This window comes from Pempheris klunzingeri, chromosome 21, assembly GCF_042242105.1.
Source record: "Pempheris klunzingeri isolate RE-2024b chromosome 21, fPemKlu1.hap1, whole genome shotgun sequence".
NCBI lineage: Eukaryota > Metazoa > Chordata > Actinopteri > Acropomatiformes > Pempheridae > Pempheris > Pempheris klunzingeri.
In genome coordinates, this window is record NC_092032.1 from 20165304 (window position 1) to 20179347 (window position 14044).

At 45.0% G+C, this 14044-nt stretch overlaps 1 protein-coding gene across 1 annotated transcript; it reads left to right on the forward strand.

Annotated features, from left to right (window-relative positions):
* Nucleotides 1–10860: 10860 nt before the first annotated feature.
* LOC139221448 (NACHT, LRR and PYD domains-containing protein 1b allele 3-like) lies at nt 10861–12244 on the forward strand. The gene has a single exon (XM_070853370.1). It carries the CDS (start codon nt 10861–10863, stop codon nt 12241–12243), a length of 1383 nt encoding a protein of 460 aa, XP_070709471.1. The 3' UTR covers nt 12244.
* The last annotated feature ends 1800 nt before the right edge of the window (nt 12245–14044 follow it).

Genomic DNA, 14044 nt, shown 5'->3' on the forward strand with positions numbered 1-14044 from the left:
TGATAGCAGACACGGAGAACTATCATTCCCAGTTAATGTGTGCGTTTATGGACAACAAGTAAGTTTATTGCTACTGTTACATGTTCCATATTATTATCAAGATCTTAAGTTTATGTGTATTAACTTGAGGTATTTTCCTGTGTTCCTGTGCATGACTAATTAGTACTTTTCAATGCTGTGTTGGCCTGTTCATAACCTGAGTGTAATTAGAGATAGGCTCTCTTTGTGTTTTATATATATATAACTGTGCATGCATGCTGTGCATTTACTGTTCTTTGGGTTTACTGCACTATTTACATATTTAATGTGTTTATAGGTACAGTAATGTTATTGTTTTACATCTGTATTACGAATTTGTTGCTTATTTTATACAACTATCATACTCATTGTATTATTTATTTTTCTCTTTTTGTTTCTGTTTAGACGACAAACACACAAACAAATAAAGCTGATAAAAGGATTCTCTGGCCGGAATCTGTCCTTAGTGTTCGCATCCCTAACCGAACCCTGTCCATATTTTACAACTTCATCACTTTGAACCAAGCCACCCCCCCAGGCTATGCTTATCTGCAGAGGCTTCGCTCTGTGGGTCGTGGTGGTGGCCTAGCGGTTATCTATCGAGCCGACATCATGATTAAAGAAATCATAATACCTCCTGCCACCTCATTCGAGTGCCTGGCTTTCACTCTGGCTGGGTCTTCTCAGAGCCACGTCATCCTCATATACCGCCCACCCAAAGTCTCCAACTCCACTGACTTCCTGTCTCAGCTGTCTGAATTGTTAACAACTGTTTGTTCCGCCTCTGCTTCTCCATCCACACTCTTGCTCGGGGACCTCAATATACATGTGGACTCCATTCGCCACAGAGTTCCTGTCACTGCTGGACTGCTTCAACTTCACGCAGCATGTACAAGGCCCCACCCACACCAAAGGTCATACATTGGACCTCATCTGCACCTCTGGCACACCACCCACCAACCTGCAGTCCCTGGATCTAGCTGTATTGGACCACCATGCCATCATTTTCACTGTCCCAGCCTCCCTCCCCAGGCAACGTCGTAAGTGTACCAGATGGCGCTTTCTGTTTCAGTTTAACCCCACGTCATGTTGTTATCCTTTCATGCATCGCTCGCTCAGATAAATAGCAAAGTTATTTTGTTGTATTAAAACTTTTGTTTTTGTGGAATGAGGAGGGACAAGATGACGGGTGCAGATGGCTCCTTGTAGTGATCTTTGACAAATAACTGTCATTGTTTGATCTTAGACAGCGTCCTCATGTAGTAACCTGGTTAATCCAGATTGTTCTGTGCTTGTTTCAGTTTAACCCCATGTCATTTTGTTATCCTTTCATGCATCGCTCGTTTGCCTGCTACACTTTTTGCCTCCATTCGCTCTAAAATGCTGTTCGAAACTGTTCACTCAGCCATCAGTTTGATTTGTGAACAGCTGTACTCTGTTATCACTGTTTCTAACTACTTTAAGCAGCACTACACCAGCATTTCACTCCAGAGCTGGAACAAACTCCCAGAAGAAATGGGGCCTTGCCCTGAATTTGAATCAAGACAAGAACTAAAGAGAAGGAGCACATGATTTTCTTTTAGAAGTCACAAAAGAAGTCACATGTGATTTTTAAGCTGCTTGTGTTGATACTTGATGGAACATGTGGTGTTATTTAGAAAGGCAAGAGAACAGCAAAGCACCACGCATTTGGTTGGTATGTTGTGTTAATGTAAGATTTTCTTGCTACTGTTTCATCCGATGCCGGTAGCAGCTATAGCCACTAGCTGCTAGGAAGTAGCAGAGATGATGATGCTAACATATTCCTCGATGGAACTTTGGAACCTATTCAGCTTGTCCATCCCAAACTGCCTGGCTGTAATTAAGTCCCTTGGACTCTTGCGTCACCCCAGGTACGTTCACAGGGGCTCTCGACGCAAGTTCATTTACTCTAACTCACCCATCCCCTCCATACTGTCTGTCAGCCGCTCTGGAGCCGTTCATCACAACAAACCCCACGTGCGTACATGCAATCTGCGGACACTGGACTGTGGCGTCAACACTGCTCCTCCCCCGGCACCTGCCCCAGCTCTAGCCATGGGAAAGGATGTCATGTTCATGTTACTAAATGCACGCTCCTTTAACAACAAGGCCCTACTGATCAACGACTTAATTACTGACAGAAACATTGATATACTCTGCTTAACTGAGACCTGGCAGAACAAACATGACTTCATCACTTTGAACCAAGCCACCCCCCCAGGCTATGCTTATCTGCAGAGGCTTCGCTCTGTGGGTCGTGGTGGTGGCCTAGCGGTTATCCATCGATCCATCTGAATTGTTAACAACTGTTTGTTCCGCCTCTGCTTCTCCATCCACACTCTTGCTCGGGGACCTCAATATACATGTGGACTCCATTCGCCACAGAGTTCCTGTCACTGCTGGACTGCTTCAACTTCACGCAGCATGTACAAGGCCCCACCCACACCAAAGGTCATACATTGGACCTCATCTGCACCTCTGGCACACCACCCACCAACCTGCAGTCCCTGGATCTAGCTGTATCGGACCACCATGCCATCATTTTCACTGTCCCAGCCTCCCTCCCCAGGCAACGTCGTAAGTGTACCAGATGGCGCTTTCTGTTTCAGTTTAACCCCACGTCATGTTGTTATCCTTTCATGCATCGCTCGCTCAGATAAATAGCAAAGTTATTTTGTTGTATTAAAACTTTTGTTTTTGTGGAATGAGGAGGGACAAGATGACGGGTGCAGATGGCTCCTTGTAGTGATCTTTGACAAATAACTGTCATTGTTTGATCTTAGACAGCGTCCTCATGTAGTAACCTGGTTAATCCAGATTGTTCTGTGCTTGTTTCAGTTTAACCCCATGTCATTTTGTTATCCTTTCATGCATCGCTCGTTTGCCTGCTACACTTTTTGCCTCCATTCGCTCTAAAATGCTGTTCGAAACTGTTCACTCAGCCATCAGTTTGATTTGTGAACAGCTGTACTCTGTTATCACTGTTTCTAACTACTTTAAGCAGCACTACACCAGCATTTCACTCCAGAGCTGGAACAAACTCCCAGAAGAAATGGGGCCTTGCCCTGAATTTGAATCAAGACAAGAACTAAAGAGAAGGAGCACATGATTTTCTTTTAGAAGTCACAAAAGAAGTCACATGTGATTTTTAAGCTGCTTGTGTTGATACTTGATGGAACATGTGGTGTTATTTAGAAAGGCAAGAGAACAGCAAAGCACCACGCATTTGGTTGGTATGTTGTGTTAATGTAAGATTTTCTTGCTACTGTTTCATCCGATGCCGGTAGCAGCTATAGCCACTAGCTGCTAGGAAGTAGCAGAGATGATGATGCTAACATATTCCTCGATGGAACTTTGGAACCTATTCAGCTTGTCCATCCCAAACTGCCTGGCTGTAATTAAGTCCCTTGGACTCTTGCGTCACCCCAGGTACGTTCACAGGGGCTCTCGACGCAAGTTCATTTACTCTAACTCACCCATCCCCTCCATACTGTCTGTCAGCCGCTCTGGAGCCGTTCATCACAACAAACCCCACGTGCGTACATGCAATCTGCGGACACTGGACTGTGGCGTCAACACTGCTCCTCCCCCGGCACCTGCCCCAGCTCTAGCCATGGGAAAGGATGTCATGTTCATGTTACTAAATGCACGTTCCTTTAACAACAAGGCCCTACTGATCAACGACTTAATTACTGACAGAAACATTGATATACTCTGCTTAACTGCGACCTGGCAGAACAAACATGACTTCATCACTTTGAACCAAGCCACCCCCCCAGGCTATGCTTATCTGCAGAGGCTTCGCTCTGTGGGTCGTGGTGGTGGCCTAGCGGTTATCCATCGATCCATCTGAATTGTTAACAACTGTTTGTTCCGCCTCTGCTTCTCCATCCACACTCTTGCTCGGGGACCTCAATATACATGTGGACTCCATTCGCCACAGAGTTCCTGTCACTGCTGGACTGCTTCAACTTCACGCAGCATGTACAAGGCCCCACCCGCACCTCTGGTGTGCCAGAGGTGCAGATGAGGTCCAATGTATGACCTATACATTGGACCTCATCTGCACCTCTGGCACACCACCCACCAACCTGCAGTCCCTGGATCTAGCTGTATCGGACCACCATGCCATCATTTTCACTGTCCCAGCCTCCCTCCCCAGGCAACGTCGTAAGCGTACCATCACCTTCAGGAACACCAAAACAGTGTGTCCACAAGTGCTTTCTACCCTGATAGCGATCAACTTGGCTGTGGCCCCTCCTGACACCACTGTGGATAACCTGGTGGCCTGTTTCAACTCTGCCTTAACTGTCTGCTTCGACTCTCTGGCCCCCCTCAAAACCAGGACTGTCTCCTTCACCCGTCCTGCCCCCTGGTTCACCCCTGAGCTCCGCTCCTTGAAGACCACTGGTCGACGGCTAGAAAGGCTCTGCAAAAAAACTGGCCTCACTGTCCATCATCTTGCTTTCAAAGACCATGTTCAGGCCTACAAGGAAGCTCTTTCTCAGATCAAGGCCCAGTATTACTCAGCTCTCATTGGGACCCAGGAAAACAACCCCAGGATGCTGTTTTCCACCATCAATCACTTACTCCGCCCCCTCAGCGTCCCCCGCCCTTCAGGTGCCCCCAACCTCTGCTCCAAGTTCTTGGACTTTTTCCAACATAAAGTGGATTCCATTCACCAGCAGCTCCCGCCTCCACCACTTCTCTCACTCCCCAGCTACAGGCCATCACCCTTCCAGTTGCATGCCTCCCGCAATACCACCTCTCCTCCTTCATGCCTGTGGATGCTTCCGTGGTTTGTGAGCTGGCTACCAAGGCAAAAGTTTCCACCTGCTCCCTGGACCCCATGCTCACAGCGTTAGTGAAGGCTTGCCTTCCTACCCTCTGCCCCATCATAACAGACATTATTAACACCTCACTCAAATCCGGGACTGTACCTACCACTCTTAAAACCACCTCAGTCACTCCCATCCAGAAGAAGCCTGGTCTGGATCCTGATGACCTGAGCAATTACCGGCCGATCTCCAACCTTTCTTTCCTCAGCAAGATCTTGGAGAGAGCAGAACAGCTCTTCGCTGGTTCCAGTCCTACCTATCTAACCGGAAACAGTTTATCACCATTGATGGATCCACTTCCCACCCTGCCCCAGTTAACCATAGGGTGCCACAAGGCTCCGTCCTTGGTCCCGTCCTCTTCATCATTTACATGCTCCCCCTTGGCCAGATAATCTGCCGCCATGGTTTGCAGTTCTACTGCTATGCTGATGACACTCAGCTGTACCTCAACACCTCACCATCCACCCAGCTCCCTCCACAGTCCCTCTGTTACGGCCCCGGACGTTTTGTTCTGTAATGTGTTGTTATTTCTGTGTGGTCCTGTGTTGTTTGTTGTTGGTTTGGTTCGTGTTCTTCTTTTTTTTAGTAGCTGTGTTGAACCTGCCCACCTCCAACCAGCGAACGGTGTTGCAGTGTCATTGGTTCCTGCTGCTGCATCCAAGGGTTTAAATCCAGGGAGTTCCAGTCGCCAGGGGGAACCTCGGCTTGACAGCAGCTACTTGTGTTTTCTGGCGTTCTCTGAATGAACTTTGTCCTCATATCTTGTTGTAGCTCGGTTGGTAGTAGTGCTCCTATTAGTTTTGTAGTTTGGGTGGTGGTTTTTGATTGTGTCTTATTAGTTGTTTGTCTTTGGGAACACTGTACATATATTGAACTATTTCATTTTGTTTTTTTGTTGACTATGGTCCTTTTACCTGCACGTCAGGCCTCTTTCTGTTAGAACAATACATTTTTAAGTTTGATTTGGAGACAAAGTTTGTTTTTTCTACTCTTTTATCTTGTGTCCCAGCTCCCCCAGACTGGGGTGTAACACCCTTGTCAACTGCCTCTGTGAACTCAAAACTTGGATGACCTCTAACTTCCTCAAACTCAACAGCAAAAAAACGGAGCTCTTGTGGCTGAGACCCTAATCCATGCCTTCATCACATCCCGGCTGGATTATTGTAATGGAATCCTGTTTGGGGTCACCAATAAAACCCTGGACAGGCTCCAGTACATGCAGAACTCAGCTGCCAGGGTTCTTACTCGCACCAAGCCTTGGCAGCACAACAACAGCTCAAAAAACATTTGTTCATTCAGGCCTTTGGCAGTTAATCTGTTGTTCTGTTGTTTGTTATCTGTAAAGTGTCCTTGGGTTTTTTTGAAAGGCGCTATATAAATGTAAATTATTATTATTATTAAGTATTTACTTTCAGGCAGATGCTATTTGCAACTCGGCTGGAAAAGCCAGTTACACCCAGGTGTATGTTGGAGGGATAGTATTTTGGGTTAAATGTAATTATGTAAATATTTGTATTTGATTTATCTCAACCCAAACCATTGTCTTTTCCGAACCAAAACCAAGTAGTTTTGGCGCCTAAACCTAACCAAACTGCAACTGAATACTGATGATGATAAAAGAAATCTGACATTTTCTACAAATAAAGAAATCTCTTCTGACTGTTGGTCCCACAGAGGCTTCAAACCTGTGAGTCCTAGATCTAAAACATTCAGCGACAGCATCCGTCTCTGTCTGTGGAAGTTAGTGTTCTTTACACTATGTGACTGACTGACCAGCAATACTAATATTTTCGGTACGACAACATTTATGGATGTTGGGACTGAACCAGGTGAGTGCTCTCCAGTCTGTCAGCAAAGTGCTCTGGAGCTTCATTTCAGTAAAACACAACTCATATCCTGTCTCAGACATCGTGGCATTTATTAGAAATCACATTACTAATACATTTGTATTCAACAAACTACTGAGCAGAAAATGGATGGACATTACTGCATTCAATCATAAGACTTGTGACCAAACTGTACTTGTGACTACATTTGTCTTTCTAAACGACACAAAATATAACGTGAGACTTGGTTTGCTGACTGCCAGCAGCTGTAATGAGGTGTGACAGATACTTTCATAATGATGGAAAAACACATGACCTGCCAAAGGTATTTTGTTGTGGGACAACTTTTCTTTTACAGGAATACAGGGACAAGAGGACAGATGCAGACGGCTCCATGTAGTGATCTTTGCCAAATAACTGTCATTGTTTGATGTTAAACAGTGTCCTCATGTAGTCACCCGTATATCCACAATGACGGTCTATGTCTGTGGAGATACATTGATCACGGTCGACCAATGTGTTGTGCATAAAGAAACAACATTGGTCACCACTCTGATGAAATGATTCAGCAAATAAAGCACAATTTGCTGAAGAACACAGCAATCGTTAATGTAAAAACAATTCTTAATTTTAGGGGATCTGTGTGCTGATGCTCTTTAAGATGAATAAGCAGGAGGTGGTGACCTACTTAAGTCTTATTGTCACAGTGAGGTTGGTAGATTTAGTCTGCAGGTTCACGGTATTTAAAATTCAAGTAACTGTCTGCTGCTGCTGTGTTTATCTGACCAGTTAGACAGGCTGATGATTTCTGCACCACTGAAACAACGACTGTGACAAAATACACTACTCACCAAAAGTTAGGGATATTTGACTTTCAGGTGAAATATATGGAAAATGTAAAAAGTGAATGCTACAGTGATATTATATCATGAAAGTAGGGCATTTAAGTAGAAGCATGCACTGGTGATTTCTTCATCTTAAACAATTTATTTAAAGAAAATCTACCAACAGTGGAGGGTAAACCACAACAAAACATTTTCAGTGTCTCAATAAATTGGGACGTGGCCAAAGGACGTCCACTCCTCTCCTTTCTGTGACTCTTCCAGTCTCTGTATCACTGTTCCAACCTCCTGATGACACTCTGTGACCCTCTAAGCTCAGTGAACACCTCCGTCTGAGGACTTCCTGTTTGAAGCCTCCAGTGTTGAGGTGCTGCTGATCAACTGTTAGGTGTCGTCTTGGTCTCATGATGTCAGAATGTGAACAGCAGGATGAGGAGGACTGTTTAAATACCAATTCTAACTGAAGCAGGAAATGTATTGGTGGATTCATGGATCAAACCTGTTGTGAATGTTGCTGTTAAGCTTCTTGTTAGAGAACAGCAGCTGGTGCAGAAAGTACTGAGACACTGAACAGTTGGACATGTGCATTCAAAGGTTTAGAGAAGGTCACATTAAGTTCACCTGGAAAGGTTAGAATGCATTTTAGGTTTATCCTGAAACTTCACCTGGAAGCTGAATATCCCTGACTTTTAGTGAGGAGTGTATGTTTTCTCTCTTCTTTCTGCTTTAACAGTTTCACATTCTTCTTCATTTTCTTTATACTTTTAAAAGGATTTTCATTTGTCATTCTCTGTTTTGTTTTCGAGAAAAAAACACAGTAGGCAACATGAGGAAGGTGTTTTAAAAGAAATAAGAAGCACTTTATGGTGCAGCAGGTTTATTCCAGATGAGATCATGACCTCATGTGGTTGAAGTGAAACAATGCATAATAGTTTGGTATTAAAATTTAATTTCATCTGCAAAGGGACTTCATTTCCCTCTTATTTAATTGTTCTCATTTTAGCGCATTGATTTTATGCCTTCATCAACCTGACGGGGAAGCCACTTGAAGTCTTTTGGCACAGGTCCAGAGTGGTGATTTGGTGTTGGACCTCTGTGCTAGGCAGGGATTAGCCATAACAAACACCATGTCCAGTCCGAGTACAGGGTTGCTGTGGACACCATCAGTGGGGGAAGCCATCAGACTGGAGAATCTCAAGGTGTGTGCCCAGTTTGGGAACCTCAGACTTTAGCTCTTTGTGGGTGATGTGGTCCTATTGGCATCTTCTCTGACATGTACTGAGACAGCTTGCAGCTAAATGTGAAGGGGAGAACCCCCAAGTCTGAGGCCATGGTTCTGCACGAGAAAAGGGTGGATTTCCCCCTCCAGGTTGGGTCCCACGTGAGCCGGCTAACTGTCAATTAGCCTTCTGCTAACTTGACTGGGAATAAAATTATAGTCCTCCACACTTCCCAGACATTATTCCCAGTAATTTTGCAGGGGTAAAATGTATCTGCTGATTTACAGACATCTCTTTCACAATGTGAGTCTCTGGAAAACCTTTTTTTTGGGCCTGCCGGCTTTAATGGCCACTATGCTGAATTGGCCTTAAAGCCTGGAGGTCTTCCTGGAGGTCTTCCTAGAGGTCTTCTTGGAGGTCTTCCTGGAGGTCTTCTTGGAGGTCTTCTTGGAGGTCTTCCTGGAGGTCTTCTTGGAGGTCTTCTTGGAGGTCTTCCTGGAGGTCTTCCTGGAGGTCTTCCTGGACGGACGTCTGATGAGAGGATTTTCTCAGATGGATACTTTAAAAATCGAGCTTGCTGATTTCTCTGATTCTGCAGTCAGCCTCTGATTTCAGTACTAAATGGGGGAAAAACACAAAACTAGAAAGAGGACTCAGCTTCTAATCTAACAATCCTCCAATGAATTACTTTTCTCTCTGCATTTGCTCATCTTCCACACTCCAGTCCAGTAGGGGGCGGTAAGCTACCTGGAAGCTGGTCTGTCCGCCCGCCTGCCGAAGAGGAAGAAGAAGAAGAGGAGGAGGAAGAAGAAGAGGAGGAAGAAGAAGAGCTCTCACCTGCTGTAGCTGCCTAAACATGGCTCTCCTGACTTTATCCGTCGTGTTTCTGCAGAAGTGTCCGCTCTGCAGCAGCTCTGTGCGGACGCGTCGGCAGCAGGTGGGCGGAGCCCTGAGACCTGAAACCAGGAAGTGCATGTGAAAAGTTAGTCAAAGTCTTTGCTTTGACACCTGTGTGAAACACACCTGCAGCAGAACACGGACAAACACACACAGGGTGAAAGGTCGCCATCACTTTTCCTCCTCAGCAGTCCAGGTGTGCATTTTCCAGATGTTGTACCACAACTTCAGTCTGTAGCTACTGGGATACTGACAAATACTGGCACTGTTTTCTTATTGGGGGTGTCAGAGAGGTCATAGGCATTATTATACTGTATTATTTCTACTTTTACCCATGTATATTTATACATATATATACACATATATATATATGTATAAATATATATTTCTTTTTCTTATTTTTCTATTCATGTCTGTGGGATGTTAGATGGGAGAGGTCAGATGAACTTTGCTTTATGACGACAATAAATCTGATTCTGATTATATCTAGATTTGGTCTTTGAAGGAAAAATGTGACTAATATTTTAAAGAGGGCAGAAATGAACTTTTTCTTACTCTTGTGTCGAAGACAATCAGTGGATTTTCTTCTCAGACTAAATTCAAAGATTTAAAGATTTCTGCACGATAAAGAAATGTTTCTGAGGACAGTTGATGGGAGAGACGTACATGCAGTAGATTTCTGATATTGTATTGTAATAGCATGTCCCGTTATATTGTGATCACTCAGCTCTCTAACAGATATTTTATAATGAAACATTTATTCACTATTAATTTTCCATTCTCTGCTTTGTTTGTTTTTCAGGGCTAAGAAACGAGTGTAAACACTGAAGCCAGAAACAAGATGGAAACGGAAAAACTGTGTAAGCGGCGGGATAGAAATCGAGCCCGGAGTTTCCGTGGTGATGCTGCGCTTCCATTTTTTGATGTAGCTTCTGAAGAAGCTGCCCTGCTGCTGTCTGGATGGATAAAAGAGAGAACATCCCACTATCTGTGTGAACTCAGTGCCCCGGTGTACAGGTCTCCTTCCTTTCCCGTCTTTTTTCACGCTGGCAACAGAAGATATGACCGACAGACGTCCAGATGTTGTAAAGCAGAGTCACAAACCTACAAACCTGCAGTTAGAGAAGATGGCCGACGTCTGGCAGATATACTTTCGACACTCGGTGATGAGCTACAACTTCCTCCCTCCCAGTCCTACATGTCACACATGGTGGACCGCTCTAAGTCCATAATTACTTCTGCTGGACTTGTCCTCAATAACATTTTCACATGGAAGCACAAGAGTGACCATAAAGAAGAAGAAGAAGCCCCGAAGAAAAAGCAGCTGTCTGAGCAGCCTGACCGTGAGGCAGGAGGTGATGTTGTCCCCATGGAAGTGGAGCCACCTGTTACAGCTGTGAACTACTCGGCTACAAACACCCTGCCAGCAAACAGCTCACCTGACGTGCTGTTAGAAAGCAGCTTTGAGGAGTTCACCCCTGATATCAGCGCTGATGAAGAGGAGGAAGCCTACAGGTTCCAGTGCTGCCACCCAGGCCTGTACCAGTGCAGTGTGACCGGCCTGCTGTTCCACATGGAGGCAGAGGGGGACGTGGTCTACAGGACCGTCCCTTGGAGCAGGAGGCTGCTGGCCCAACATCACAAGCAGCCTGCAGGACCCCTGTTTGACATCACATGTGAGCAGCGCTCTGTGTGTCAGCTTCACCTCCCACACTGTGAGATCCGCTCCACGGGGGGATGGCGCTTCTTGTCCGTCGCTCACGAGCACGATGACGGCGTGGAGTTCATCGCCCCTCATAAGATCACAGACACTCACGTGGTTATAAACGTCACAGGGTTTTCTGCTTTCGGTAACGTCAAGGACGAAAACTGCCCACCCGATCCGGTCCGAGCGCTGGTCCTGCTGTTCTACAGGCCCCCGGCCGATCCTGATCCAGAGTCCCTGCTCAATGTGTTGATGCTGCCGAGGAACGTGGTGCTCCGGGACGTGCTGCGCACCAGGAGGAAGCTGGTTGGAGATGAGGTCTACATAGAGACGTCCCCACACTGCAAGCTGCACCCAAAGCAGGAATACACACTGACCGCTGGTCCTGGAGACGACTCCGTCCTAGTGCAGCCAGCAGAGGCAGAATTTGACTCTGACAACTATGACAACTACTTCCCTTCATTCCAGGTGAGCTGGGAAACAGTCATGAAGCACATGAGACTGTTTCTGAGAGACACCAGCAGCTCCAGCAGTGTCTGGGAGAGACGAGTCCGCCTCTCGTCCGCTGGAGTAAAAAGGTCCTTCGGGCCGAGCGCTCTGAATCTGCCTCCAGACGAGAGGCTGATGGAGGTACGGAGCAGCTTCATCCATGGGATATCGGGACCTGTCCTCAAAAGTCTGCTGGACAAACTGTTTGAGAAAACGGTGCTGGCCGAGCCTGAGAGGGAGTCAGCGGACGAGTTCCCAAACCTGAGAGACAAAGCTCGTTTTGTCTTCGACACGGTGAGGAAGAAAGGAGGAGCTGCTAGTTCACAGATGATTGAGTTCCTGTGTGAGGTCGACCCCTTCCTCTGTGAACACCTCGGCCTCCTCTGAACATCAGGACATGAACACAGCGTCTCTGTGCTCTCTGCTGATTCCACACTGATCCTGTCAGACTGTGATTTGAATCCTGTCAGCACTGATACACAAGTTATCAAAAGGTTCCTGTGCCGATTTAGAGGATGACAAACATTTGAGTTATTTTATAGTTTGCTAGTTTTAAAGAAGCAGTTTGAGAATCGCCTCAATGATCTTGATTTTTTAACAATATTGTTTTTCTTCATTTTATTGTTGGACAGTTTTAAGAAGCAGTCTCAGAATTATTATTATAACAATTTAGAGTTACCAATTAACCTGAGCATGTTTTTGGATTGTGGGAGGAAGCTGGAGTACCCAGAGAGAACCCATGCTAGCATGGGGAGAACATGCAAACTCCACACAGAAAGACCCCGAGCAAGAGCAACATTCACAACAGGTTTGATCCCTGAATCGACCAATACATTTCCTGGTTCAGTCAGAATTGGTATTTAAACAGTCCTCCTCATCCTGCTGTTCACATTCTGACATCATGAGACCAAGACAACACCTAAAATAGTACACAGTACACAATAAAATAAATAAAGGACAAGGGATATTGCGCTACTACAGTGTATTCTATAAGTCTTATGGCGGTTGGTTAAAAACTGTTTTGCCCCTCAGGCTGTGGTACCGTCTACCTGAGGGCAGGAGGGAAAACAGTTGTTTTGAGTATGAGCCTTTTGTGAATGCGTAAATGGAAAACATCACTGTTCAAACATGTCTAGTAAACTTTCTGATCTTCATCTACATGCTGTGTTTTGACTCTGAAGCCCAAACTGGTGCCTTCAGGTACTTCATCACCAGCGTCAGGCTCGGCCAAGCAGCGAACTGAACTATATCTGGTGAAATATCTCCATCTGTTGGACATGTGATGCTCCTGAGGTGTTCACCTCTCAAGGAAAAGGATGCTGCACTGCTTCAAGCTTCTGCAATTCATTCTCTTTTTTTGTTTCTTTAAGGAAAATCCAGCAGGCAAAAACTGTAGAGAAAGTAAAGTGTGCATTGGGGAGCTGTTATATTCAGTAGCATCATTAGTGGATATTAAATAAAGTAAAAAAAAAACACATGCATACATCAGCAGAGGTCAGAATCAGCCACAGACAACAGTTCACTGAACACGGCAGCTGTTGGTTTTAAGAGCTTTAATTGCAGTAAAATTGTTTCTGGACTCCACTGCTTTATTCCAGAAGATCTGACAGATAACCCGGAGATCTGATGTGTAAAAAGATGCAGAATGTAACTTACCTGTAGTTCCTGAGCAACTCTATCGCCCTGACAGGATAATTAATAATGATCAATAATCACTGAAGTGCCTGTTCTGAATGTGGAGATGCACGTATTGTTCCTGCTGCTGTGTGATGCTGACGGGTATTTTATAATTAATATGTGTAAACATATATGTGTACAGCTGTCAAAGACTATTTTTGAAAGGATGCCAGGCGGGGGAAGTGTTCAGACTGTTAAATAATTAAATAATTACTAATACCACACTGTGAAAATACTGCAGAAGTCCTGCAATGAAGATCTTGCTTGAGTTAAATCATGTGAGTGTAAACAGGAAGATGTAGTTTAAGCACTGAAAGTAAAAGTACTCCTTTCAATGATGAAAGCATTGTCTCCATTTCATTTTCTGCTTCATACACTAATAGAGGTAGAAAGCAGCATAAATAGAAAAGCCTCAAGTAAAGTACAAGTACCTCAAATTTACACTTCAGTATAGTACGTGAATAAATGTGAATGAATATCCATATGGTGTTTTTCCACTTGTACCTACTCG

Bases quoted from the DNA above. Each gene is read 5' to 3' on its own strand.
- LOC139221448 (XM_070853370.1), top strand. From the start codon at position 10,861: ATGTCACACATGGTGGACCGCTCTAAGTCCATAATTACTTCTGCTGGA.